Genomic DNA, 26,958 nt, shown 5'->3' with positions numbered 1-26,958 from the left:
AAGTGACTCAGGTTTGCAGTGCTGGATGGAGCAGCACTGACATGCTCCGAAGACAGTCCGTGTCTGCCTGTCTGTGGAGGTTTATACAAACTACACTGACTGAGTGTGTGTGTTTGTTGGCTCAGTAAACAACTGCTCGCTGCTTTGTGTCCTCATTCTACCATAGAGGTTAGTCCACCACTACCTTGCAGGGCCACAAATGAAGCACAAAAAGTAGTGAAAGAAACCTTGTGCCTAATGCAGTAAATTTCTTATAAGGTAGAAAGGAAGTTGGTTGTGCAGATCTGCCTTGTTTCAGAGAGAGGCAAATGCTGAAATGTTCAGTAAGATTCTTTTTCATCTGTTGGTAGTGAAGTGTCATTTGGAAGAAGATTGGTGACTTTTTGAGGTGAAATTGGATGAATTAAAATAGTTCTTTTACTTAAAATGTTCACATTTATATATAGGTAGTAAATAGTCAAAAGCTACTTTGTTTTTTGATGTTGCTCTTTATTTGCCTTTAAAAGATACATTAATAAATTAAAAGCACCTAGAAGTGACAGAAGTAGCAAGACATAAGCCCGCAAGTACAGTACAACACATCTAAGAAGGTAAGCAAGAACATCCCCAGGAAAAGCTGGAAGTGTTGTGAATAAAGCTTTCAGAATTGGCTGGTGACCAGAGAACATCACAGCTGGGACAGCCTCACTCCATGGTGTCATTTTTCCTGCTGTTCAGGGCATAGCCCAGGCTGGTGGAGTGTTCTCCTCTTGCATTTCTTATGCCCTGCTCATCAAGGCAAGTTTCTATCTTTCAAAGCACCTCAAAATATCACACAGAGCAGGACATCTCCCCTATTTTTGGTGCCTATGAATTTAATGATTGTACCAGAGCAGTGCTGCATGTCTGCAAACTCAGGAGGCACAAAGGCAACTTAACTGCAGTTTTTACTTTGGGCAATTCCCACTTGTTTTGTACTCTGTCACATGGAGTCTGTGAAAATGACACTCTGAGATAACAAGAGAAAGAGTTTGAAGCTGTTGGAAGATCAGGATGATTCCTGTTGCAAATGTGGTAGCCAGTTTGTGAGACGAGAATCATTGACTGTATTGTTTTATCTTAATGTTCAAAGCTTTCCCCTGGGCTAACTAAAGTAAAATATGCATTATCTGTCTGTCTAGTTTTCTCCCTACCCCTCCCAAATGTAATAGGGCTACGTAGGTTGACTCCTACCTGCTCAGAAGTCATGATAAGATTATTAGAATAAAGAAAACTATTTAATTAAACCTACAGAGATAGCCCAAACCCTCAAATCACCTCAGTGATTAATGTAAAAGTACTATAGTAACTACAGTCTGATGAGTAGCAGCAGCAGTCATGCAGTCAGATTACATGCAGAGAAAGTTGTAACTATTACAACACAAAGGAGATATGAGAGATGTTTGTTTTTTTCTTTCTCATCTTCTGCTTAAAGAAATCCTGATTCTGATTCCCTGTTCAGTCACTCGGTCAGAACATCAGCTCTGTAGATCAGTGTGGTGTCAAGGGGTCATGAAAGGTTATGTCAATGAAACAGCAGGTCTTATGCCTGTATATTCAACTTACTGAAGAAATATTAATAAAGAGAATATAGAGATTTCCTAATTTTACATGTCAAAAACATCAAATTATTACAGACATCAAATTATTTGTTTCATTAAAAGGTCTAGGAATAGCTAGTTTAAAAATTAAATTACCTAATGTTTCCAGCTGGGATTTTCCAAAGAGCTTAGGGCACTTCAGTCTGCAAATCACACTGGAAGTCAGGGACAGACTTTCATTTCCAATTTCCTGAGGGTCCTTCATAAATCCCATGTTCAGGAGTTCATAGAGGGAAAAGCAGTCAGTAATGGAAGAGGCCAATAAGGAGTAAACATTGATAGGAAAGCCATGCTGTTAAGTTTATCAGGAAGGTTGAGTAGAGCCAAGAGGTTTAGTTTCCCTGGGCAGCTGCCAGTCCAAACTGACATCTCCTCTCATCTCTCAGCATTTGGCTTTGTGCTTCAAAAAACGTCTTCCGGCCAAGTGTGCAAGCACAGGAGCCATAAGGAGTTTCCACTGGAACCAAAACCTGAGGGGGATGAGCACAAACACAAAGGTTATGTTTGAGACAGGGATAGACCAGCAGAAAATCATGCCCAGACCTTTTTCTCCCTCTTCGGAACAACAGTGGTAGATGCTGACATTATCACAAGTACGAGTGGATCTATAATGTCCACCTGAAGGAGGGGAAGGATACGAGAGCACAGTAGCAGAACCACAGGACTTTAGAGGGAGACTAGAGCATAAACAGTCAATAGACCATCAAGGTCAATGGAATAGCCCAATTTTTCTCTTTCATGTGACAGACTTTCAGCTAGACCTAGCTGGCAGCTACACCGGCTGTGGAGGGAGGAGCAAATACATCTCACCCCGTACCTCTTGCTCTCTGCCTGATCCCAGGCTTGTATCTTATCCACTGTTTGACCAATCTGGGATGCCACAATGCATTCTGCTTGGGGAAAATGCACAGGTTGGCATTATAATTGAGAGTCAAATTCAGTGGAGAAAGCAGGAATATTTTTTCAGAGATAGTCTCTGTTACAGATCCTTTTGATGTCCAGAGTATTCCACTTGCCATTTAAGTTTTATCAATAACACAAAAAGACAGTTATTTATCCTCCTTTTGTAATCACTTTAAGTCTCTTTTAGAGGTAATGTAGAGCTTTTACTGGGGCTGGGAGAAAGTTTGCTCACTTTAACTCTGTTTTATGTAGAACTGCTGCTATGCTTTGAGGCTGAGTATTTCTAAAGAGGGCAGTCAAGTTGTATTTGAAGCATTTACTTACTTCTTTGTCATTGGTCAAGCCTAGATTCTTCATGTCTACAACATTATAAAAGGTGTTGTTCAAGACGACTTCTATGACCTGTACCTGAAACCATGAAAATGGATGAGACAATGAATTAGGGCACCTTTTCAGTCAACAGCTGGCAGGCTTTTCACTTTGTGTAAAAAAGAACAATGCCACCTCCTCAGTACAGTTGATCAAATGCAATCTAGTCAACATGTGTGGCACACCTTTCACTTTTATTCAAGTGCTGCCAAGAACTGAGTGATGTTCTCCCCCATTGTGTTTCCAGCTGGTGAGTTTCCACTCTTAGAACTGACAGAGGAAATAACAGCCTCATGTTGGTCTTCTCAGTGGTGCAATTAACATTCACTATTGTTGAAGTAAAACATCATTAGGAGGAAAGAAGATACCTGTGGCACTCTGGAAAGGACAAGCATCTGGATACAGTTGACAGTTTTCTGGTAAGAGGGTGAATATTCCCCACAGTCAGGTGGTCCAGCAAAGGCTTCAAGGATACATTCACGGATTTTTTTCCTAGAGGTAACACAGGTTCTTACAAAACCTTGTATCAGCTGTCTCTGCTTAGATCTGTAATGCTCTGCTGTGGGGTGTTTTTTGATTATATTTTGCATGTCTTTTCTGACAAATATATAGCCCATGGGATTTTATGCAAGAACAAGTTGTACTTTCATCCAAATTCTCCCCATGCCCACCAGATATATAATTCACAAAAAGGTTTTGTTAAAACTATTTAGCAAATAGTTATTTTATTTTCCTAAAGTCTTCTGTACTGTACACTGAACTGTTCATTTGAATCCTGCCCAATAATGTACCCTTAGAGAGGGAAGTACCCTAAGAGATGCCTCTCACCCCTTGTAGCAAGAGCTTATTGCTGTGAGTGGCTGGTGCACAGCAGCTGTGGATCTGGCCCTTACACCTTCTGTATTGTACAGAGGGACTTTGTGAGTATAGATTGGGAAATTAATATTACTTGATATAACATATACCATATGCAGTTAAAGTCAAAATCCTTGCATTCGCCGTATGACCATTTGCAGAAGAACTCTCCACACAGAATCCTGTCATGTCTTTCAGGAAGTGTGGTGTGTTCATTCTTATAGAAGCCTTCAAATCCAGACTGTGTTGTCTTCATAAGTTTCAGGTCCTTAATTCCAGCAAAGACAATCAGAGGACCTGTGATTGAAAATTACAAGAAAATATGAGCTTCTTTTTACACAAAGAAAGAAATCTTTGGGTGCATACTTGCATTGAAAGCTCCAGAGCCAGAAAGCAGACAATAACTTTCTGCATACTGATATTGGCAGAAAGGGAAGAAACAAGACAGAAACTACTGAAGTCAGGCTCAATCTAGAAAATAGAGAATCCCATCAAGTGATATGCCATTAAGGAGAATTGAGGATAGACTTTTTTATCTCGCTTGGAATTGGGACATGTTGGGTTGGCTCATGCTGATGTCAATTTAGGAATGGCTCTAAAGGGAAATGAAATAGGCTACCAGTGCTGTGATGGTGCCTGTTCCAAGAACACAGACGAATGTAAAAATTCTCGGTATAAACACAGAGACTCAGTCAGTAATTTGCTTTAGATACCCATCCTGTTGGGAGTTTTGCATCTCTGAGAATGAGAGCCAGGAGCCAGTGCAAATCCCTGCAGTTCAGCTAATGAGCAGGAACTGGCACTGATACAGATGCCACCCACAGGTTCAAACTGACAGTGGCTTTGCTCTTAGCCACTATTTATAAAACAAGCTGTTGAGGATCACTGCTGCATGGGTGGATCTTTGTCTTCCAAACACCAAGCAGTTGTGAACTTTTTCTGCAGACACCTTTTGAACGGCAGCTATTTTAATTTCAAGCAGTCAGTTATTTAGAGCACACCAAGATGGTAACTGAAAATTTCACTGACCAGAGCTGCCAAAGAGCTTATTCAGAAAAGAGAAACTTCACAGCATGCAGGCTCATTCAGGGCCTGTGCAGATAGTCAGGGCCTGAAGTCCAAGCTGCTGGTTTTGTGCAGCTCTTGGATCACACTAGCTAGTTCAAAATTCATCCTTGAATATGTCAAGTGCATAGTAATCCTGCCTTGGATTTGGAAGACTCACAAATTTTGTCTTTAAATGATGTCTTTGAAGGAATTTATACCGGAAATAATTCCACCGTGGTAGGCATTTCTATATTGCATGGTTGTTTAGAGGTTTGGGTGTTTTTAAACTGCTCTGTGACTGGATATTATTGACACTGTATCTTATCTATTTCTTTTCTTGTTTACATGCAGTATTGTTTTTGAATTAGTCTAAGGAGGTGTATCTATCATTTTGCCTATGTCCCCCTGTTATTTACTAAAACTGTAAAAAAATCTAAAGAAGAGACTGACCTTGGACAGGATATTTTGGGGTTTTTACAGTTCTTGAATAATTCAGCACTTGGGTATAAGACTGTGACACACAGGTATTAATGTAGTGCAGGTACTATCAGTGAACCTGGAGAAATATTTTTCTTATATTCAAATACTTAGAGTTATTTGAAAGAGCTCCTTGCAGCAAAAGATTGACTGAAAGGCTGGCTGACTGTACAGCAATCAGCCTGAAACTAGCTCCAAAGGGAGAGTTTCCAAGGTGAACAGCTCATGCTGTGCTTTCAGGGGGCTTTGTGCTCGAGCTGTCTTCAGTTGACAAATTTTGATTCGGTTAAGTTACTTACAATGTTTTGAGTTTCCAAAAAACTCTGAGCCTTTTATCAGCTGATACAATGGCAAAACATAATTCTATTAAACTTCACTAGGGTTTTCTTTTTCATGATAAGAAAATTATTAAACAATAGGATTAACTGAGAAATGAACTCCCGTGTCTGGCTGATAGGTGCATAGGAGGATGCTAAATATAGAGAACATTCTCTTAGAAGAAAAATAAAAGTGATTTGAAAATCATCACTTTGGTTATTGTTCACCTAGGCAAGGAATTCTAAAGAAACAACTAAAAGGCTACATGAAGGGAAGTCTAAGAAGAAAAGGTGGTTTCTTCAGTAAGCTGTAAAAGCTTTCTGTTTGTGTAGAATCTGAAGTTGCAGAATTGCTTGTTAAATTTTCATGATGATGAAAAATTTAATACAATCTATATTAAGATTGCTCTATATTAAGAGCAACAGCTTTTCATAAATGTATAGACTTTTTTTGTTTGTTTCTTTTTTTTTAAATTCAGGTGTCTTTTTTAACATTTTCCAGAAAATACAGTCAGTACTGTTGAGGCTGCCAAAAGTACAGCAGTAGTTAATACTAGAGACATTAAAAAGATGAGGCCAAGAGGCACTGGAGACTTTCTGTGTTCTTTCAGCAGGACCACAGGAACAATGCTCAGATGGACCTTTCAAAACCTGTGTCCTGTCTGCAAGTGAAACTGGTCTTACCACTGGTTCTGGATAGGATGGGAAATAGTTCTCAGTTACATTAATGTAGTATAGCCAGGTACTGAACTAAACCTAAGCCCTCTAAAGCCATGATGTGAAATGATAGAGTGGCCTCAGCGCAATTCCCAGTAATCCAGGAGATGCATTAAACAAAACACCATCACAGTGAGACTGATCTTGGGCTTTTGATGCAAGCTACAGCAAGTAGAGATAATTTTTACACTCCCTTTGGAATGCCGATTCATGGACAGACAGCTGAGCTTGAAAACTTGTCTTTTAAGTATCACAAAACTCTTGGTCCAGCCAAATACTGCTTTGTTTATGCATGGTGTGCAAAAATAGTAAGCAGACTCTGAAGTATTTTCATGTGAAAAATGGTTCACAGGTAGACCAGAGTGCTCACGATGTGCAAGCTAGTCTGGCTTGCAGCAGTGAAATTGCTTTCCTAGAAATAAAATCAGGGCATGCTGACAGGAGTTTGGAAATTACTGCAAAGCAGGCAATTGGCCTGCAGCAGTGTGGTATCAGGTAAGGATCATAGGAGACCACAGGTTGTAGTATAAGGTAGAAAAGGAAGCAGCCTGTTCTCAGAAGGCCGTTAAATCCTGTGGCAGGATGTAACAGTTCTGCTGGATGTGCTGTTGTAACCATTCCATGTTTGGGATATACATACAAATGTGAGCTATGTTAGTTCCTCAGCCATGTCTCAGAGATCAAGAACGTCAAAATTACACTATAAAAATCTTCTTTGGTTTAGACCTCTGGAGCAGTTTGGCTGTGCCCTAAGCCCTGTAACACCCTTAGCTATCTCTGAAGCCATTTCATCTCTCATTGGCAGAAATATTTACAGAGAAGTAGGGGATGCTGCCAGTTCTTTTCTCACCATTCCGGCACTGCTCAGCTTCACAAAAGCGGATCCCGTCAGGAACACATATGAATGAGTGGATGTGGGGAACGCCATCCTGCAATTTAGAGCAGACATGTAAGTAAAAGTGCCATAAATATTATTATGTTAATTTGAAAACAGGAGCTAAGAGAGTGAGGAATGACTACAGCATAAACAAATGGAATGTATTAGTATTTTAGATACCTCATGCAGACGTTGCCATGGTACTTCTTGAACGTAGGCTTTGACGTACGCCACTTGGCAAAATGTTGTCATGAAGTGATTGCAGATATCTATAGCAAATTGTTCTAAACTTGAGATCTAAGGCAGAAAACAGTATTATTAGAAAGAAGCAATAACTTCATGTACAAAAGTAGATTTTTCTGGTTGTTGTATATAAGAATCAGTGTGGTTAAAAACACATTTCTCTTATTTCTAGGTTGGCTCACTGTTCCCAGTCATTTGACCAGCTTGCAGTGTGTGCTGCAAATAGCAACTATAGTTGTGTCAAAAATCTTCCATTCTGGTACAATGAGCTGCAGTTCTTGGACTGAGAGAAACTGCTGCATGAGTGTTATGCTTTGTGGATATAATGCTGAAATAATAATTTATCGCAATTATTCTGATTGATATGGTGATACCGTAATTAAGTTTTACAGGGTAAAGATGGGATTCCATTATGGAGAAATATAGTGCTACAGATTGTCATTATGATACATGCAATTGATGGCAGGAAGAGCATAGAAGACTTAAGAGGCGTCTCATACTTTGAGACCTTCTGTTTAAAAATACTATACAGGAATAATGCGGGATTATGGGCTATTAAATTAAAATAAAAAAAAGATGGCTTTTATATGATAAATCCACAAAAACCAGTGCTATATCTTGAGAAGAAAGGCTTTGGAAAACTAAGAATCCACAGAACAAGCAGTGGAGGACGAAAACTAAAATCACTGAAAATTACTTTGGTACTGGTCTGATATGCAAATTGAAAATAAAAAGTTAGCATAACAAATACTTCCAAATGAAGTTGTAAGAAGCAGCAAGGCTAGTTAAAAAATAAAAAAATACCCCATTTTTTTTGGCCAGCACAAGGACAATATTTTTTATGGTGTCTGTAGGTATCACAAGAGAATTGTTTCCTTCCAGGTACTCCTGAGGAGAAGTCAGGCGGAGATGTGCACACACTTCCACTTCTTTAACAAACTGCTTCTTTCCTTCTTTATGAAGGCGAAGGAACTTAATTGTATTCTTGCCATATTCACAGTTGAGGACTTCAAGGTCCTTGATCTGCAAAGAAAACACGTGGCAGTAGTAAAAAAATGCAGTGGAAGCCTGACTTATGCAGTCATGAAACAATGTCAGTGAAACATAAACAGTGCTTATGGCCTTTATTTTTGTAGTTATTCATGATAATGAGAATATTTTCATTATAAATTGCAGAGTCCTGACAGGAAGAAAAAATGCTTTAGGAGACTATTATTGTATTAGTAGCAGCTGTGATGAAATTCTAAAATTTTCTGAGGAACAGATTATAGAACAAGAGTCACAGTGAACTAATCTCTCATTTGTCATCTGTGAATTAATCCTGCCTATATAGACCTTCACTGAGTCCCTTCTCTGGGATCATTGGTTTTGTTTGCATTAAGCCCTGTTATTAAGTTTTACCCTGCTTCTGTCAAACACACCCCATTTACACATCTCTTACAGTGTTGGACAGGCTGTACTAGCAAGGTGACAAAATTCTGCAAAGGTTGTGAGGATTTCTGTTGTGCTAAAATACCCAGAGCTCATTGCACTAGACTTTCCATGAGGCTGAAATATCCCATATCAACGACTTGTTATGTAAATCAGCCCCTTTTCATGTAGGCATAATGAGAATGGAGAAAGAGCACTTTCCGCACCAAAATATAAATTGAAGCTTTTTATGTGTGAGTTGCTAAAAGATTATCAGCTGTGAAATCGCTCCATTCAGACATGTTTGTTCTTAAATGCACTCTTAAAATAGTTGAAAAAAGCATTAGGTAATTGTAAGTAAATTCATTTGGTTCAGAGATCAGAGCGTTTCTCCAGCTCGGTCCCTAAGGGCTCCGTCCCCAGGGGTGACTGGAGGTGCCCAGCGCCGGAGCCGGCATCGGGCGCTCACCGGGAGCCCTTTCTGCGGGCACGGGGCAAGGGCTGGGCGGAGAAGCAGTGAGCTGCAGTCATGTTGTTCTGCTTGTCTGAACACCAGGGTTTTTTCAGATAGTTGTGAAAAATTTGTACGTCAATCATGGAGAACCGAAAGGAAAACAAAAAGGGTTTCGGTATCTGCAGGCTGGAGCTTTATTTAAAGCAGAATACCATGAATATTCTAAATAGTCAAAATACTTTTTTTCTGTTTAGTGTCAAAAACATAGCTTGTCCACTGTCATTCTGTTGCCCAAAGAAGCCGGGAGCAGTTTCCGGCGGCTCCCAGGAGCCCCTGCCCCGCTGTGCATGGCCGGCCCTGCCCTGGAGCCCTGTTTCCCAGGCGGGGTGCGCTCCCCGCTCCGTGGGCAGGAGCTGACGGCTCCGGCAGCGCAACTTCTCCTTTCAGAGCCGCTCGCGACTCGCCCTGCGCAGCCGGGAAAGCAAAATGCCGGCGGGATCTGCTTGGTGCCAGCCTGCTCTGCTCTTACTCCTCTCCTGCGTTCCCCTGTGGGCCGCTGGGATTTCCTGCAGGAATGAAGATGGGGAGACGGTGGACTGGTGAGTAAATACCGTGCTGGAGAGAAACGCTGGGAGAGTAAATAAATACATTGAGATTAAACTGCGGGAAGTGGCTAGGTCACCGAGGAGCAATGCAAAAACAATCGCTGGTTCAGCGCTGTTGGCACGAGAGTAGTGGCGGAATGCTGCGTTTGAAAAACCTGGGATAAGTCACTGAAATCGGATTTCATTTCCCTCAACCAACCACCGTGCAGCACCATGACTAACTGCAGAACAATCAAATAAGCACGGTTTTACACAGCGTTCATGTCTCATGATCAAAGGGAGCACAACCTGTGTTGCGGTGCCAGGGCTGCGCCCGCCAGCGGCCGCCCCGGGGGCACGGCCGGGCCCGGGAACGGCGGCGGGAAAGGCGCCCGGGTGTCCCTCGGCTGGCCCTGACAGCAGCGGAGCTCTGGCCCTGCTGAGGGCACCGAGGGCAGCGCAGGCTGAGCCGCCCCGGGCTGGCCGAGCTCCAGTGCCCGTGCCTGGAGCAGGAGTCGCTCCCTGCCCGGAGCTGCCGTCACGGCACCGCCGGTGCCTTCCCAGTGCCAGCTGCGAGCCCAACTTCGGACGTTACATGATTAATTGGATTAATGAGCTTTCAAGATGAAAAGATGCAAAGTAAAATTGCATAATATCCAGCTCAGATTTTAAAAGTTAAATGAGGGCTCTTTAAAAAGAGCTTCCTGAAGATAAATATCAAAAGAAAAATGTTTTTCTTGTGAACAACGATTAGTTTGGATACAAGTGCTAAAGAAGTAGGCCCATCCCTTTCCTTGCACACAGAGCTAGCTGCAGGGAAGGCAGGCGGTCCTGCACCACAGGCAGGAGCACAAGGCTGGCTTTGCTCTGTTGGCATAGTATCAAATGTATGAGGGTCTAATCCATCCCTGTGACTTGTCACCTTTGCCAAGGCACTTCTGGATAATGTAATTTTTTCAGGAATCAGACTCATAGTTGGTGCAGCTGCCCAGGAACTTTAAGGTATGAGATATTTTATTTCTCCCTAAACTGGATTTATTCCTTGCAGAATGACGTTTTTTGTGAAAAACAAATGAACACAGAAACCCAAACAAACAAAACAAACCCCAAAGACCAATATATATACAATCTGTGAATTTATTAGATGAAGACCATTTTTGTATTAAAATTTTCTGAGAAATTCTTTAAAGGGGCTAGGAGTAATTCACCTGTGCCTCAGTGTCAATGCCAGTGACATGGGGCCTGTTCCAGGAGAGAACTTGTGGGTCTGCAGAGGCAAATCCATGTTCCCTTTCACAAATTTAGCAGCTAGGACAGGGGGTTACCTTTTCAATATGCCCTGATCAAAAGAAGAGAAACTTGCCTGTCAGCTGGGGTCATTCTGCTTTACTAAAAAGAGTCAGCCTTTGGATTCTGCATTGGTTGCTATGAAGCTGACAGGAGAAGCAGAACTGAAACTGCTGAGAAAAGCCTCCTCTTAAACAAAATATGTCAATGTCCTTTTAAACAAACAACACTGCATTATTTTCAGTTAGCAGCAGGTTTGTGTGAGTTCCTGCTATGCAGTGGTTTCACCCTGCAGTATTCCATAACTCCTCAGTGCTCACACACCCTTTCATTTGCCGCTGAACCAGAGGGATCACTTGCTGTGTCTGACCTGATCCCATCTGTGCTCCTCAGCTGGGCTGGCAGCTCCTCCCTGCACGCAGCACTGGGCGGGCAGAAATCGCTCCCGTGTTTTCCCTTCACTCGGGATCTCATCCCGCAATCCTCGCTGCCCTCCCGCAGGGGCTGCCGGAGCACATGGGGGATCTCATCCCACAATCCTCGCAGGACCGGCTGTGTGAGCAGGGCAGAGACTTCCCTTTATTCATCTAAACTCACTGCTTTCTGTGGGAAGCCTTCCCTGCAGATAAAAGCCAGAACTATGCTTTCTGAGAAATGCTGAGTCAAGGACTGAAGCCGCCATGCACATTGTTTGTTTGGGCTTCTTTGGTGGGGTGGGGAGGAAGGGAAGAAGTAAAGATGTGATTCTTGCTTGTAAGTTGTGTTCAGTCCCAAGAAAACAATGTGACAATGCTAATCCCGTTTGAGCGGATTTGCTCTTTCTTGGTTCTCAGGAAAATAACTTTTACTCTGCTCCCACCAATGCCTAAGTTCTTGAGAAATTTCCTGTGCACGAACAGCACTAAAAATTTTATACAACTTTAATTGGTAATACACTGAGCTGGCTTTCTGGGAAGAGCCAAAACATGTATCCACTGGGAATTGGCAGGCAGTTTCCTGATAGTTCAATGACTAGCATTTCATAAGCATGTCTGACAAGGTGGGTTTGTCAGATGCAAGGCTGTAAACACTTCCAGAGCATAAACCTTTCAGTAGGTGTCAGAGTAGTTTGGAAAGGCTTCATCTACTAATTCCTGCATCAGCTCTGACTACTGTAACTACTGCTATTCCTCTCCTTTCCGAGTCTTCATTTCAAATCTTTATTTAAAATAAAGGGATTGTTGTGACTCCTGGTGCATGTGTAGGCACAGACCACTCTCCCCAGCCTAGTTGTATAAATCACTTCCTTCTCTGTGATCTGTCATCAGAAGTTATTTCTCCTGAGATACTTTGAGGAGATCATTCAGTCAGTGGCAATGCAGGTAGATTACCAGGACCACCACTGGTGTGTGTTTTTCTTCTGCCTGTGGATTAAATGTTCTTCTCTAGCAAAATGTTTTCCTGCCACTTCTTACCTGTATTTGGAGATATCTTTTGTGACCAACTTGAGCCTCTAAATCAACTGGGCAAGGTTTTCTCCTCCTCATATACTTGAGGGGTTAAGTACAGGCTGCATTTTTGTTAAACAGATTGAAAATAATGCCACTCAGTCCTTACTGTTGACATTAATAGCAAATTACTCAATTACAGCCCTTAGAGAAAGTGGCTGAGTTAATTACATTGTGATTAATCCCATGGACTTGTGCACTGGGAAAACCTGTTTACTTTATCAGGAACCTTAGTATGAACTGAGCCATTTACTCTCTTTACTGACAATATTGAGTACTTTACAGTTTTGAAGAGATTTGTATTCCTGGCTAATGGTTTGAAAATTTCCAGTCTGCAACAGTTCATCATAGTGCAAGTCTATTATGGAAAGTATGATTGGAACTACACTTTATCACTTTGCTTTATACCTATTTTGTGATTGTGATACATATAAACATAATATAATGCACTTTTTATTTCAATACCTTTTATCTATTTAATATAAAGCCATATTTATATAATATGGAAATTGTTTGACATGGGAGAATGTTAGACTGGGTTTGGGACCTGAGGTTCTTTACCATAACCAGGAGCAGTAGGGATTTCATGGACTCAGCCAAGGCTACCTCAGATTCTTCAGGGATACCAACAGCAGTCTGGCCACAGCAACAGGAGTTTGGTGCTGAAACTGCCTCCCTTGCTTGCTAAGAAGCAGCACAAATTTGTCTGCAGCAGGGACTGTGCTGCCAAACTGCAGCTGGTCCCTGGGCTGGGTCATTGCTTTGAGGCTGAGATGGCCCCTCTGCTCCCCCTCCAGCCCAGGCATCCCTGGGCTCACCCTCCTTTTCCTCAGGGAAGGAGGTACTCATTTACACATTCCAACAGGGTGGTGGTGAAAAACCAATTGTTCTTCACTGTTGCAGGTTTGCTCTTTACAAGCTGCCAAAGCATGCCAAAGGACAGATTCCCCTGCTGGGCCTGGAATACCTGTACATGGATGCTCTGACTCCACAGTGGCAGCTTGGTAAACACCTCATCAACATGAGCCAGGGTGCTCTGGGACAAACACTGCAGCAGCTCTATGAGACATATGAATCCAAGGCAAGTGACATTTTGTTTTTGTTAGTGTGGTTACTCGATATTTTGTGCAGATGACATGAAAGCAGCCAAAATAAGCATATAAGGCCAGGCCTGACCAATGGATCTGCTAAAACACATAGGAGAGGAGCACCTCGACAGCTGGGCAGATTATTTGCAATTTTGGCTACAATTAGGGATAATCCTCAAACTTCTAATTTCTCGTTAAGCTTTTAATATAGTTATTGTCCATCAAAAAAAGAGTGTTCATGCATTCTCCCTTTGGCTTCTTTTCATGCCAACATGAATTGACAATTCATGTTGAGCAATATCTAAAGCAATATCTGACCAAGGTCAGTGGTAATTGTTACAGACACTTGTCCTAAGCCCTGCTATATGCATGTGTTTCATACTCTGACTCAAATCCAATCTGGGTTTTCATTGTCCTCCTGAAATGACTGTGACCTTTTTTTTTGCTCCCACCCTCAGACACCTCACGTACATTTGTGTGAAGTGACTGTAAAATATCATAAGATTTCCCTATAATTATTTTTTCCCATCCATGTGGTATTGTTGGGAGTCTGGGTGTGTCCTCACATTTCTCCAGTGGGTTTGTGGTAGGGTGCAATTAATTTGTATGTAGAAGAGACTCCCAAAAGTCACTCAAATATTGGCAGTCCAGAAAACTGTCAAATCCCAGGTCTTACTGCAGCTGTAATAAACTGTTTACAATGTACATTGGGAGGGGAGGCATGTCCTTTCTCCTTTGAAGTTCTCTGTTCAGGGGAAATAAGGTGTGGCTGTATGCAAATTTTTTGCAAAAAAGCTTTAATTGCTTGCCCTTAATAACAACAGTTTTCATGTTTATTTTTACTCAGCAAATATTTTTTACCAGATCTGATTGCTAAATCAGAGAGAGGCCCAAAAAACAGACAGTGGAAGTTCTTTGCAAGCAAGGGGCCACTAAACCCATGTAAACTGGCTTAGTAAGCATTTTCAACCCTTGGGAAAGGGCAACTGCAGTGATTGAGAGAGCTTCCACTTCATGTCAGCTGAGGTCTAATGCTGAGTCTTCAGGTTTATTGTACTGTAAGCTCTGTGCAGACTGTGTCAGCGGAACTGGGAGCAGGATTAGGCTCATGATGTTCACACAGAGGAATCCTGAATTCTTTCTTCTGTTCCCAGCAGATGTTTGCTTAAGTGCCTTTCTCTTACTGAATGTCATGTTTCAGAAATGTGTGTTTCCCTGCAGAGGAACACCACTGCATATGCAATATACAACGATGAGATCCCTGAATCAGACTCCAAAGGATCAAAATGTGGACACACCAAAGGTACAGGGAGAGTCCCAAACTACCATTTTCTTCTTTCTAAAGTTGCAGATAGCATCTGCTTGTCTGTCTGTTTGCCTATCTGCATATCTAAAATTCCTGCCTAAAGCAAAACTGAAGAGTGATTTGCATGATGCGTGGTTTTTGTATAGTTACCTACGCTGCAGCTTGTTTTGGTTTTGCTGTGCCTGTGCTGTGTGAAGGATCCTGGGGCTTATGGATTCTTTGTTTCAAGAGTTGAAACTAATACAAACCCTTTGAGCACCATCCTGTGCCTGATGGCAAAGCAGTACAAGATGTGAAGGGAAACATTCCCTCAACAGAAACCTCTGCAAATTCTCTGGGACAAGAAACTGCTGCCAAGATCATGGAAGCACTGTAGGATGTAGTTACAGAAAATCAAGACTTTAAATGAGTGTAAACTTCAGTGGAGTTTAAATGTTCCCCTGAGGAAGCAGATGGGGTTTGCCCAGCCTGAGGTGGAAATGAGCACATTTTGCAGGGCTGTATTTCCAGGCTGCAGCAATGGGCACAGCTCAGGAGCATGATTCCCCCTGGAGGGGAGGAGCATAGCCTGTCTCTCTCCTGCTTCCCCATAGGAGACATTTTGGTCTGGGAAAGAACCACAGTGTTGACAGAACCTGTTTCCCTTTGTCCAGTGAATATTTGAAGTGAAGAAAGATGAGTGATGGAGAGAGGGTCACAACCTGTGACCTTCTATTGTCAGAACTCTTGAAGGCAAAATTTGAGCAGAGGATGGGGGTGTGAAAGGATTTCATTCAAATAAAACATGATGACAGTTTGAGTTATGCAGGAAAGAATTGATGCAATTTTAATACAATATTAGTGTTTCCTATGGCCTAATAATCTACTCTAGAACAGCTTACTGTAGACATTAACACACTGAAATGTGGGATCTGCAGCAGCAAAACCAAAGTGGGGCACAGCTCTATCATCTCAGGGTTTTTTCCTCCTTTATTCATTTGCAGTAACTTTTATTTTGACAGGATTTCTGCTCTTGGATAAATCACAAGGCTTCTGGGTGATTCACAGTGTGCCCCTGTTCCCTCCCAGCCCTGAGGATGGTTATGGATATCCATCTACTGGGGAGTCCTTTGGACAGACAGCCATCTGTATAACCTTCAAATATGATCAGTTCACAGAAATAGGTACGAAAAGCTTCCCTAAGAAAGTCCCACCACACCTCTCTGAATGCTTTCCTTGAGGTTTCCCCTCAAAAATTCCTTGTTCTTGAGTTTTTTTTGTGACATTGGGAAACCAGGTGGGGCCTGGAAAAAGCATTCTTGGCTTCAGTTGTGTTTATCCAGTGATTTCCTGTGTGAATGTGGGAAATTCACTCTTCTGCTCTGTTTTCATCTCCCTGTGGGGACTATCAGGATAATAATAGTCACAAGTGCATATCAAGAGTAAACTCAGCCCATGCAAACAAATGCTTTGGAAATACAAAGTAGGATGATTAATCACTTTTAACAGTAATAGCTCAGTCAGCATCAGTCATCTGCACTTCTACAAATGTAAGGCAACCACTGCTTGAGCTGGAGTAGTAGCCTTGACTCATCAGAAATTAAGTATGGAATAAATATCACCTAGAATTTTCCCAGGTATTTCTTTGCCACAAAAATTGCCAATACTAAATATATTAAAAACTCCATAACCCAACAAAATACAGCTGCAAGATTCAGAACTATCTGGCAGTGATAACTGGTACTGGAATCCTGAAAAGGGACTATTGAAAGACAGCACAAGAAGTCATGTTGGCATGTTCTTCAACTCTTTTCACACTGTTTTTCCCCTGTTCTCTCACTTACAGATCTCAAATCAAGTTAATGAACAGCACATGCTGTGCAAATTGCTAGGCTGGCCACACCTCAGAGCTATCTAACCCAGGTTCCTGTTTGTGGAAACACATCTATGCATGTGTTTAGCAGAAGAGGACAAAAAATTAGATGCATATGCTAATGCTCATCCTCCCAGCTTCTGCTAATCTGTGGTTCAGGGATTTCCTGAGCCAGAAAGACTTGGAATGTTTCTGATGGACTGGTATTCCATGAACTCACCTAATGAGCCCATTTGTTCCCTAGCTGTTTATGCTATCCATGGCAAGGACTTCTACAACTGAGCACTGTTCAGAAAAGGAGATTTCTCCTGCAGATTCAATCCAGATGCTGAAAGTCAAGTTCTGTTCTCCCTAAAACCAAACTAGACCCTTTGGCAGCTCCTCTGTTTGCATTTGGCTTGGCAGCTGTAACTGGCTGGAGACTAGTCCTGTAAATACAGCCAGGTTTGGATTTACATGTGATGTCTGAGGGCTCCTGACTGCAGAGAGGCTCCAAGATGGGCATGGGTGGAAGTGGCAGGGACCAAAACCACCAGTTAACAGTTCTGCTAGAAATAATGGGCTCTAAGTGGAAAGCCTGAGTGTACTCTCCCAGCCAGTCTTTGTGCTGCAGGGCCAGTCAGAATACAAAGCAATACACAAATTCTTGGTTGCTAAAATAAGATACTTTGACACTTAACTCATCTAGGAGGTAGGCTGTGAAGATTAAGAAGGATTTAGGTTTTCTGTCCAAGACAGAACTTTCCTCTCTTGATTGCTTTTCTTTAACCCATTTTAATTCTGCATGTGTTCATTTTTGTGGGTTTTTCTCAGACCAACAGATGTTGAGTTATAATCCAGGAATCTACAGCTGTTCCATCCCTGACATCTTCCAAGCTGATCTCCCAAATCTCCAGAAACTCTGTGCAAAGTCCAGGCTGCCCTCGCCCCCCTTGCACCACCTCTCCAAGCTCCAGTCAGCTCAGGGGGAAACCTTTCTCCACTTTGCAAAGTCACACTTGTTCATAGATGGTAAGAGAACTTTTGCTCTCTATATTATACATTCTCAATTAATTCTTAAAATATGAATTAATAAATTCTTTTAAAATTCATATTCTCTCTGAGGGAGAAAAAGGAAGTTCAGCTTCAGCAATAAGTGTAACAGAGGCCAAGGTGTGCTGTCCTATCCTAATGTTCTCATAGCCTCACAAAGCAAAAAGCTGTCTGGTCCATCCTAAAATATCGAACAATCAGATTTTCAGGAAAATTATGTTCCATTATTCAACAGTAATAAAGAAGAAGAAATAGGGGGATTGAATCATTGAATCATCTGGGAGATTTTGTTATGAAGAGGACTTGCAATTTTTCTGTCCCCTTTTTTCGTGCTGTTTGTTTGTAACAGGTTTTCTAGAAGGAGAAAAAGTAGAAATGAACTTCTGAAAAGCTCAAAATAAGGGGAGGGGGCAAAATTCCCTCTGGCCAGCTTCATGCTTTACAATGCAACTAGCACAATTTAGATTATGCTTTTCAGTCTGTTCTTAAATGAAGGAACATGAAACACTAATTGCCCACACCCTGTGTTATTCCACAGATATCTATGTGGCCTGGATGGCTCAGGAACTGAAGACTGATTTGTTGGCTGAATCCTGGCAGCGTTCTGGCGAAAAGCTTTACTCAAATTGCTCTCTTGACTACCACGTCTACAACATAAATATAATAGGGATGCCTTTGAACTCCACCTTCCATTCCATTAATGATCATTCCAAATGGGCTGTTTCAAGGAAATACAAAGATCAGTGGACATGCATTGGGGACTTGAACCGTGCTGCCGAGCAAGCTTGGAGAAGTGGTGGGTTCATCTGTACCCAGAATGAACAGATCTACAAAGCCTTCAGGCATTTGATAATCCACTATGAAAGCTGCACTTCTGCTCCCAGAGAGCTCTAACAAACATTCCTCCCAACCAGCACAGCCCTTGTTACATGGGAAGTGTAGGAAATCTCTCTCTCTCTGAACTGTATTTTCACTCTGAAAAGCAGCTCTGTGAGTTCCCAGATGTGCTAGGCCATCCCCTTGTTAGCTGTAGGAGCAGGTGAAGGGCAGCTGCTTTCCTGTGCTGTGGGGCCCTCAGGGGGTGTGTGCTGGGCCCTGCTGTGCTCCCTGGCTCCTGTCACCATTCCCCATGGCATGGCATGGCAGGGACACTGCTGCACGGGGCTGCACCAAAGCACATCTGTGTGCACACCCTGACGGGCATCCCTGGGCACCTTGGGGGTGGGGCTGGACCTGGGATGGGAGGGACAACAGGAAACTCTCCCTTGAACTGGGCTGTCAGCACTGGCAGGTAGCCAGGGATAAGCACCCCCAAGTGCTTCAGAACTGCCCTGGATTTCTGGCACTGTTGAGATAAATCACAGCATTTCTGCTCAGCTTGGGCTGAATCTCTAAAAGAACTGAGAAAATTAGATCCAGACAGGGAGATAAGTAGATCTGAGGACAGGAAGGCCTCATTTTTACATGATTCATTTTTAGAGAATTAATGAACTTTAAATCATCTTTAAATTATCTGTAACTAATAGCTTGGAAATGTTTCTAGCGCTTCTATTAATGTACAGCAATTTTATAAACAAATAAACATGTTCAAAATATGAATAAGCAAAACAAGGAGTAACAATAGTCTGTTTACATTCTCCCTCTCCCATCTGTATAGTTATTTGCTTAAAATGTTTTATGGCTGCCAAAGGAAAAATGAAGACAGGAAAAATTATAAAGAGAAGAATATATTTGAAGAAAGATGTTATTTAATCTACATTTTCACATTACATCAAAGATGGCTGTAATTTTCAATATCTCTACTCTCAGGCTTAGGAGCTGAAGTTTGCATGGTCTTGCTATAAAGACAAAGCTGATTTGCAAACTCCCAATACACTCTTGTGTTCAGATTTCAGAAGTGTATCTGTGTTTAATATGTTCCTAAATATATTTATATGTTTCTGTCTCTTCTTTTCCTGAATTGCTAATATAAACTCCAGTCTGAAGATCTGATCTGGCTGTCCCACTGATATTTCTGTTTTGCTGTGTTTGTAGTCCCGGCTACTGATCCTCCACGGAAGTAGGTATGAAGAAATGCCCCACAACCACAAGAGGTTGCCAAAGATTTCTTTCCCTTTTCACCCTGAACAATCAGCCAAACAACGAAGTGTAAAAAGTGTCAAACTAATTAATTTCAGAAAACACTTGTGCATATTACTTGAAGAGATAGAAATAATCTATGTGATGTGTAATGAAGGGAATTGTACAGGAATAGGTTTCATAATTAGCCACTCTGGATTGAAGGTAGCTCGTAGCTTGAGTCTCATGGCTCAGTGAAAATAGTTTTGTTGCTTAGATATCCTGCAAGAAATTTTTTATTTTATTTTCCATGCATATGACCCAATAACATTAGATAAATAATTTGTTTGATAATGTTCTTTCTCTGATGCCTCTCAAACTGTTTTATATATTTACTTCTTGTTTTGCTAGCTGTGGTCAAGCAACACCTTCTGTGGCAGCGAAAATTGCCAGTGACACAGAACACTGCGCCGTGGCATGGTAGGGCTTTGCTCAGATAAGCCAAGACAAAATTAATTTATCTTGCCTATCTTTTCATGGCAGACACTGACCTAACCTGCCTGTCTGAGCTCTTGTATCTTGCCCACAGCTTTGTGTAAGCACAACTTCAGTGTACAGGACTGGCAAGGAATCCTCTGCTGGAGACAGTGCTGGCAAGCTCACCATGTGTGTCAGGGAGCTCCTGGATCTGTGTAACAACCTGTATTTCTTGTAGTATTTTCAAATACTAAGCCACAGCACTTGGGTCACAGGGTTCAATAGCCAAGAGTCTCGGTCCCACTGCTTGTCACAGAAGTGTTGCCAGCCTTCTGCTCCCCAGGCCAGCAGTCACCAGTGCATCACTTGAAATAAGTGCTGATTGCTGTTCTTAATTACTTGGTCAAGTAATAGCTGTCATAAAGTTTTACAGGACTACTTAAACATTTGTCTTTCATTATACCTAAGACTGGTTGCCTCCATTTGAGCTATAACTGAGGAGGCAAAAAGAGCAGTGGGAAGATGCAGAGAAACAGCTGTACCATTCAGCCCTATGAGCACCTCAGCAGCCTGGCTGTGCACACACTCATTTCAGTGGTGTAGCAATAAAAAGGCTGCAGATCTGGTTCTCATTTTTTGACTGTAAACAGCTTTAATTCGGTTTTGCTTTCGTTGTGTAACTTCTGTATTTGCATATCTGTGTATTTCTCCTACATGTTATGAAACAGGGCCAGACTCTTTGTTTCCCTGAAGAGACTAATAGTCAACAAAATAAACAGTATAGATTTTTAAAGGGTTTGTAACTCTAAAAGTCTTAGGAATTTCTTCAAAAATGCAAGACCATAAGCCACTTACTCACCCTCACAGCATGCCCTATGTGAGATGTTTACTTTTTGCCTATTATATATATAAATAAGGTTTTTAAATTTAAAATATGCTGTTCTATTTTAAGATGCCAAACACTCAAGAAATATCTGCCTATTCCAGTGATTCTGTGCTGCCTCTGCTGCCCACTGCAACCCTTTTGACTGGACAGACTGGTTCCTGCCAAAGGGGACACATGGCATGGCCCCTCTGCAGTTTCAGGGAGATCTGCTCAGCAAAATTGACTCTGCAGAAGTGCCCAAACACTGGACCCTGGCTTGGAGAGAGAAGAAAGCTGCTGCCTGGTGTGGAAACCTGGAGTCTCTTCTCAGCATGCAGGTTTGGCTATTCTGACCCTTGGGCTCTGTTCTAGTTAGACTAAATAAGAACATTTATTATACATGAAAATTGTTTGCCGAGGGAGTAGGAGAGGCTAAAAACAAACATTATTAATCCACTAAACATTACTGTACTGCAGCCAAGTTTGTAACAAACACAGCAGTAGAGGTGGTTGTTTGCTATAAATTGCCCTGCAATCATTTCCACAAGCTGAGGCTCGGTCCCAGCACGCCTGACACGCTGGCGGGGTGCAGGAAATGCAGACACAGCTTCCCCTGATCCAACCCCCCACCAGGGCATCTCCTGCCCTCCCCACAGCCAGAGCAAGGGCAGGACTCTGCCTCCCTGACACTGCTCAAAAAACCTGGCTGGTTCTTCTGTAAACCCCTGCATCCCTGAGGATCCTTCCCCAGTGCTGGTAATTGTGTGTCAGTAGGGCAGTGGTTTGAACAGTGCAGTTTTACACAAAGTTAATGCAAGACGTCAAAGGATTAGACATTGAAGAAAAGCTAAAAATAGAAAAAAAACTTGAAGGCTTAAAAATTTAAACTGTGTGAAGTTTAATTCCAGCTGAGCAATGACAATACTGGAAAACAGGCAGAGGCATGGCAGCCTGAGCCCACTTCACAGGACAGCCTTTGTGGTGGAATTGCTTCTGGTGTCTCCACAGCAACTGAACATACCCTGAGCTCTCATGATGGGAGTGATGAGCAATGTATTGGAGAATTTCTCAAGGACTCTGGGGCTCCATGCCAGCTGCCTGCCAGCAAGTCAAAGGAAGCTTTGGGAGCAATTTCTCTGAGCTGGGAACCTTCTTCAAGGCATGCTAATGCAGCCTGGTGCTTTGTCTTGTCATAGGGGTCTGCAGGCGTACTTCTGACTAATGAAATGCTCAATAACATCATTGTGAGAATTTTTTTTAATGTATCAAAGGATCCTTGGCATTATTAGCATAGCCACATAATTACCCACAGAGAAACTTACACCCATATGTTAACGCCCATAAATTATTGTGCAGATTTCTTTTATACCTTTATTTTCAGTTTCTGGGAAGGATACATCACTGGGTACTTAATATAGTCATTGCTTCAGAAGATGTAAGCTGCCCATGCCTGCAGTAAAATGTTCAGGAGGCAGAGTGGTGCTGGCAGCGTCATCTGAAAGCTCAGGAAGCCAAAGCCTAACTCTGCTCAGGGAGTGATGCAAGAATATGATGCACCTCTTTAATTTCACAAGAGGTTTCTTAAAAAGACAGGAATTAAAAAATGAGAATGGAGAGGAAGAAATTTGTGTCAGGCTGAGAAAAAATTCTGTTAGTGTCAGAAAAAACCCTTTGTAGCAGGGAAAAAATTCTTCATAGTAAAAGGCAGAGAGCCTGATCTGAAATTCCAAGCTAGGATAGCAATATCAATGTATTATAGATATCCTGACACCCTGAGTTGCTAGCCGTATATGTCACATATCTGACACTTTTTTATTTAGACGGAAGATACCAGATTATAGATCTAACCTTCTAAATTTTCACATAATCCTCACAAATTTGGCATGAATGCTGTAAAAGAAGTGGTATTTGAACCAAGCAATCAGTTGTAGTATTTTCAGATCTTGGATTCAGACAACAAAAAATTTTTAATGCAGACCCATTGCATGCTTATCTTCATGGTCTTTAAATGATTTATCGCAGTTTTGAGAGTATGCTATTCTATGCAAATATGATATATGTTCATTTTATTAAAACTGTTAACTACAAAACATTAGGACTTGAAAAATATATCTTGCTTTTTATAAAGAGCTGTGTTACACTTTTACTCAAGTTATTTTAGTAAGTCCTTTTGATTTTATTTTTTTCCATTTGTGTTTGCTTGACATTTCTACACAAGGTATCTGCTGACTATTCTGGTTCTCTGTAAGAGGGATAAAAGTAAGGAACATTCTTCCCCTCCTTTGATCACTTTGCAGCCTGGGAACTGCCAACTGATGTTCAAATATTCAAAGCTTACAGAAGCAGAGCATAGTATTTAATGTTGCATGCTGGAGTGCTGGCAATTGCTACAAGTGGTTCACTGTAGTACAGTAGTTTCCAGCATTGCCTCATTTATTAATCATAGAAATGTTGCATGCAAATTAGCCAGAGAGTTGTGCATCATAATACAGTAATGAAAAAATCTGTCTTCACATGTATTAATGCCCACAAATTTAGCACATTATAGCACTGCATGGTTTCTCCATTACATTCCAAAATGTGCCAAAAGCACTAAAAGCTGTGTCACTGAGTGTTTTCTTCTTGTTGCTTGCTGACTTTCTAAAGAGTGAGAGTATTTAGCTCCAGGGCACTTTTGTGTCTGCCATTTTCCAGGGTTCTTTTTTGGGTTAATGTTCTGTCAGCCAAATATCAATATTTCTCTTTGCTGTAACGCAGTTTAAAAATGTATTTTCTAACTAGTAGGAACATGGTAAGCACCACTGTCCCCCACTTCAGCACAATTTCAGAAACTCTTCCCTGCTCTGAAAGCTGCTCCATTTCACATCCTGACCTTGTTATTCCTAGGCACTGTGCAAGGAAAATCTCATATTTTAATCTCTTGCTTTCTAACTACTCCAAATATTTTTTTAGGAAGGTCAAGGTGAGAATGAGGGAACTGAAAATTTTGCACAGAACATTTTGCAAAGAAAGAAACACTTCCCAGCAGATAGGGACAATTTGTGCAGTTGTATTCCCAGCTGCTCACCAACCTGCCAAAAGATGGGAATAGAAAGAGAAATGGCAGCAAAAATTGTTTGCAGGACAAAGGAAGAAGAGAGAACAAAACAACTGGAGGCAAGCAAGAAAGGGGAAGCAAGGGAAGAGCAGAAGGAACATTATAATGGTCAACACCAAGGCAGTTAGAGACCTTGTGTGTTGGGACAGAGAAACTTTTGGAGTTAGCTGTGCAAAAATCCAGTTAACAGGATGTTTCATTTGCTATGGTAGTTACCTAACACTTAAGCATTTTACAGATTCACTCTCCACAGGCTGCATCACAGAGATAAAAGCAAAACGCATAAACTGAAGTGACTTAGCCAAGTGGTAAAAAACCACAGTGCAAACCAACACCTGAGAAAGTCATTACCTCTGTTTCCAAACCTGCAAGAGGTGGGGTAAGGTAAAGTCAAATGCATTAAACAGGTAAAAGTAGGAGGGAGAAATTTGTAAGCTAGGCTAACCTGTTTGAACCATACATATTTGAACAACATGCTAAACCATTTTTTAAAAGAAGGAAGCTACTATTAAGGTATAAAGCCAATGTACAAATACAATAAAAACAAGAGATGCAAAATGTTCACAAGAGTAACTGCAGATCATTTCATTACAGCTGGTGACACTAACGTGAGCTGCATTCATTCTTGCATCATTGAGAGTACCACAGGCAAAAAGAGGTAAATACAAATACAAAAGAAAGTAAACAGAATATAGATAGGGAGTAGCAAAATGATGCCTTTAAGACTTTGCTCCTGGGATCAGTATTATTATGGGTATTTTGTACAATATATGACCTTTTATTGTCAGCTTAAAAATCAAGCTTTGTTTAGAAACCTCCCCCAGTTTTATGGTTTTTTCAGTTTCATCTCTGATCCTACTTTGCTCTCCTGCACTAAACAAACCACCACTGGTCTACTATAGTAGTTTCTTACTGTACTGAGTCAAAATCAGCAATCATTCCTGGGTATTACTTACTGTCACTTGGCTCATGGTGGCTGTTTTGTCACCTCCTGGTCTCGGATCCCACAGAGGAATAATGGCAGCATAGAAGCTGAAGCTCTATAAAAAGTGTCAGCTTAATATCAGAGGAGGAGCTAGGCATAAGGGGTTGGCTTCACAAATGTAAATATTTCATAATTTATTTAGCAACGTGGCTTTGCTTTTTCCCCCAGGCAAAAACTTTAATAAAGGAATAGGTCTACTGCAACAAAGGAAACAACAGCAAGAAACAGAGACAAGAACACATCCTAGCCCCATTAATATCAGCAGGAATTTGCCTTCATCTTCAGTGGGAACAGAACTTCAAAGACATGGGAATCACCCATACAACCTGAAGGGTAAAATCTGAACCTTCCATACTCTCTGACACAAGCTGTGTTTGAGGGTGGTGGGGTAGCCCTGACACCATGAAAATATCCCCAGCAGGAGTTGCATGACCTTGGCCTGGCTGTGACCTTGTCCCTGGCACTGGCATGTGGTGTTGTTAGGACAGACCTCAGAGAGCTCATTCCTTGACAGAAGAACCTCCCTGAGGCCCATGAGCTGGGCACAGGTGAAGCTCCTCTCTCTTTGCTCATGGCTGTACTTTCAGTGTCCAAATCAGGATGAAGTGATATCCCCACCTTTATTGGTACGTTTTTTATGTCTCAGTAGCTTAAGATATTCTTTCAAAGCCTGTCTCTGGCAGAATGAAAGCTCTATCTCCTCAGTCCTGATTTGTGTTGTTTGAACTGAGGAAGACGAGTGGTGTGGATATAAAGAATACTTTCTTCTCTAGGAAGATTTAAGATCTCCCCTGAAGACTAAGAACATATTTAAGTGCACATGGCCTGCTAAATGCTGGGAATGAGGGAAAGCCAGGATGAGGGAACTCCTTCCTGGGCATCTCTGCAGGTCTTGTTTTGGTACTCACACCATACAGCAAGTAAAAATTCAAAGAACAGGTGTACTAACAACAGAATTAGTTTTCCTGTCCTTCCTTTAGATGACTCCTAGTGCTTCTTCCATTCCTGGGAATGCATAATATGACATGGTATCAAGTTGCTGGATGAAAATACGTATAATGTACAACCTGGGGAGGTTGCTACACTCTTGATAAGTTTATTTGCTCCTCATAGTCATATTTTAGCTCTGTGAGAAAAAGTCCCCCTCTGTGCTTCATTATTTACTGGTCACCAAAGTAAGTCTGACTATATAGACTCTTTCAAATAAACCAGATTCCAAAGAACAGTAGGAAAATGTTCCATGGGAGTGTGTACCCTAACTAAGCCCCCTCCATCAATTTCTAATTATATTTCATGTTTTGTATGGTGTCTGCACCCCCAGACCACTGCAGCCATATCAGGAAAGCAATGGCAAGCACTTTCAGAAAAGCCCCTTTAAAAGAGATGTGTTTAGCACGTTTGCTTGTCTGTGTTCCATACAGCAGTGATTTTGTGTTTCTGAGTGTAAAGAGTTCTGTGGACAACCTTTATTAAAGCCACAAATATGACTACAAAATACAAGTTTATGCATGTTTTCCATACATTAAATTTCTTAAGGAATCTGAAGCCTCTC

The 26,958-nt window shown here is 41.6% G+C and overlaps 2 protein-coding genes and 1 long non-coding RNA gene across 6 annotated transcripts in view; 2 read left to right on the top strand and 1 right to left on the bottom strand.

The window, feature by feature from the left end:
• DNASE2B (deoxyribonuclease 2 beta) overlaps nt 1–19,535 on the top strand; it is a 35,377-nt gene extending 15,842 nt beyond the window's left edge. For 2 of the 4 annotated variants that reach the window (XM_058808635.1, XM_058808634.1), the window contains 7 exons: nt 7,110–7,253; nt 9,543–9,887; nt 13,550–13,727; nt 14,956–15,037; nt 16,042–16,203; nt 17,706–17,903; nt 18,463–19,535. In XM_058808635.1, the coding sequence (XP_058664618.1) occupies nt 9,775–9,887; nt 13,550–13,727; nt 14,956–15,037; nt 16,042–16,203; nt 17,706–17,903; nt 18,463–18,818 (1,089 nt within the window). In that variant the 5' untranslated portion in view covers nt 7,110–7,253; nt 9,543–9,774 and the 3' untranslated portion in view covers nt 18,819–19,535. Of the gene's footprint in view, nt 1–3,193; nt 3,390–7,109; nt 7,254–7,596; nt 7,684–9,542; nt 9,888–13,549; nt 13,728–14,955; nt 15,038–16,041; nt 16,204–17,705; nt 17,904–18,462 lie in introns of those variants that run through there. The other 2 variants (XM_058808633.1, XM_058808636.1) reach the window with 2 other exon arrangements.
• LOC131560018 (uricase-like) lies at nt 512–25,419 on the bottom strand. Its single transcript, XM_058808637.1, has 8 exons — nt 25,378–25,419; nt 8,229–8,447; nt 7,362–7,478; nt 7,155–7,233; nt 3,857–4,043; nt 3,260–3,383; nt 2,847–2,930; nt 512–2,089 (listed from the first exon to the last, which is right to left on the bottom strand). The coding sequence occupies exons 1-8, from the start codon at nt 25,390–25,392 to the stop codon at nt 1,952–1,954; spliced, it is 963 nt and encodes a 320-aa protein (XP_058664620.1). The 5' UTR covers nt 25,393–25,419; the 3' UTR covers nt 512–1,951.
• On the top strand, nt 21,331–26,958 carry LOC131560020 (uncharacterized). The gene is made up of 3 exons (XR_009274934.1): nt 21,331–21,662; nt 25,016–25,079; nt 25,575–26,958. It is a non-coding gene; the product is annotated as an uncharacterized LOC131560020 (long non-coding RNA).

The sequence above is a fragment of the Ammospiza caudacuta genome, chromosome 7 (genome assembly GCF_027887145.1).
Source record: "Ammospiza caudacuta isolate bAmmCau1 chromosome 7, bAmmCau1.pri, whole genome shotgun sequence".
Classification (NCBI taxonomy): domain Eukaryota; kingdom Metazoa; phylum Chordata; class Aves; order Passeriformes; family Passerellidae; genus Ammospiza; species Ammospiza caudacuta.
This window is presented reverse-complemented; position numbering and strand designations above follow the sequence as displayed.

Bases quoted from the DNA above. Each gene is read 5' to 3' on its own strand.
- LOC131560018 (XM_058808637.1), bottom strand. The intron at 7,234-7,361 runs GTATCTAAAATA...TCTAAATTGCAG, and splicing joins CATGGCAACGTCTGCATGAG to GATGGCGTTCCCCACATCCA. The intron at 2,931-3,259 runs GTATCTTCTTTC...TCATGGTTTCAG, and splicing joins TCCTTTCCAGAGTGCCACAG to GTACAGGTCATAGAAGTCGT.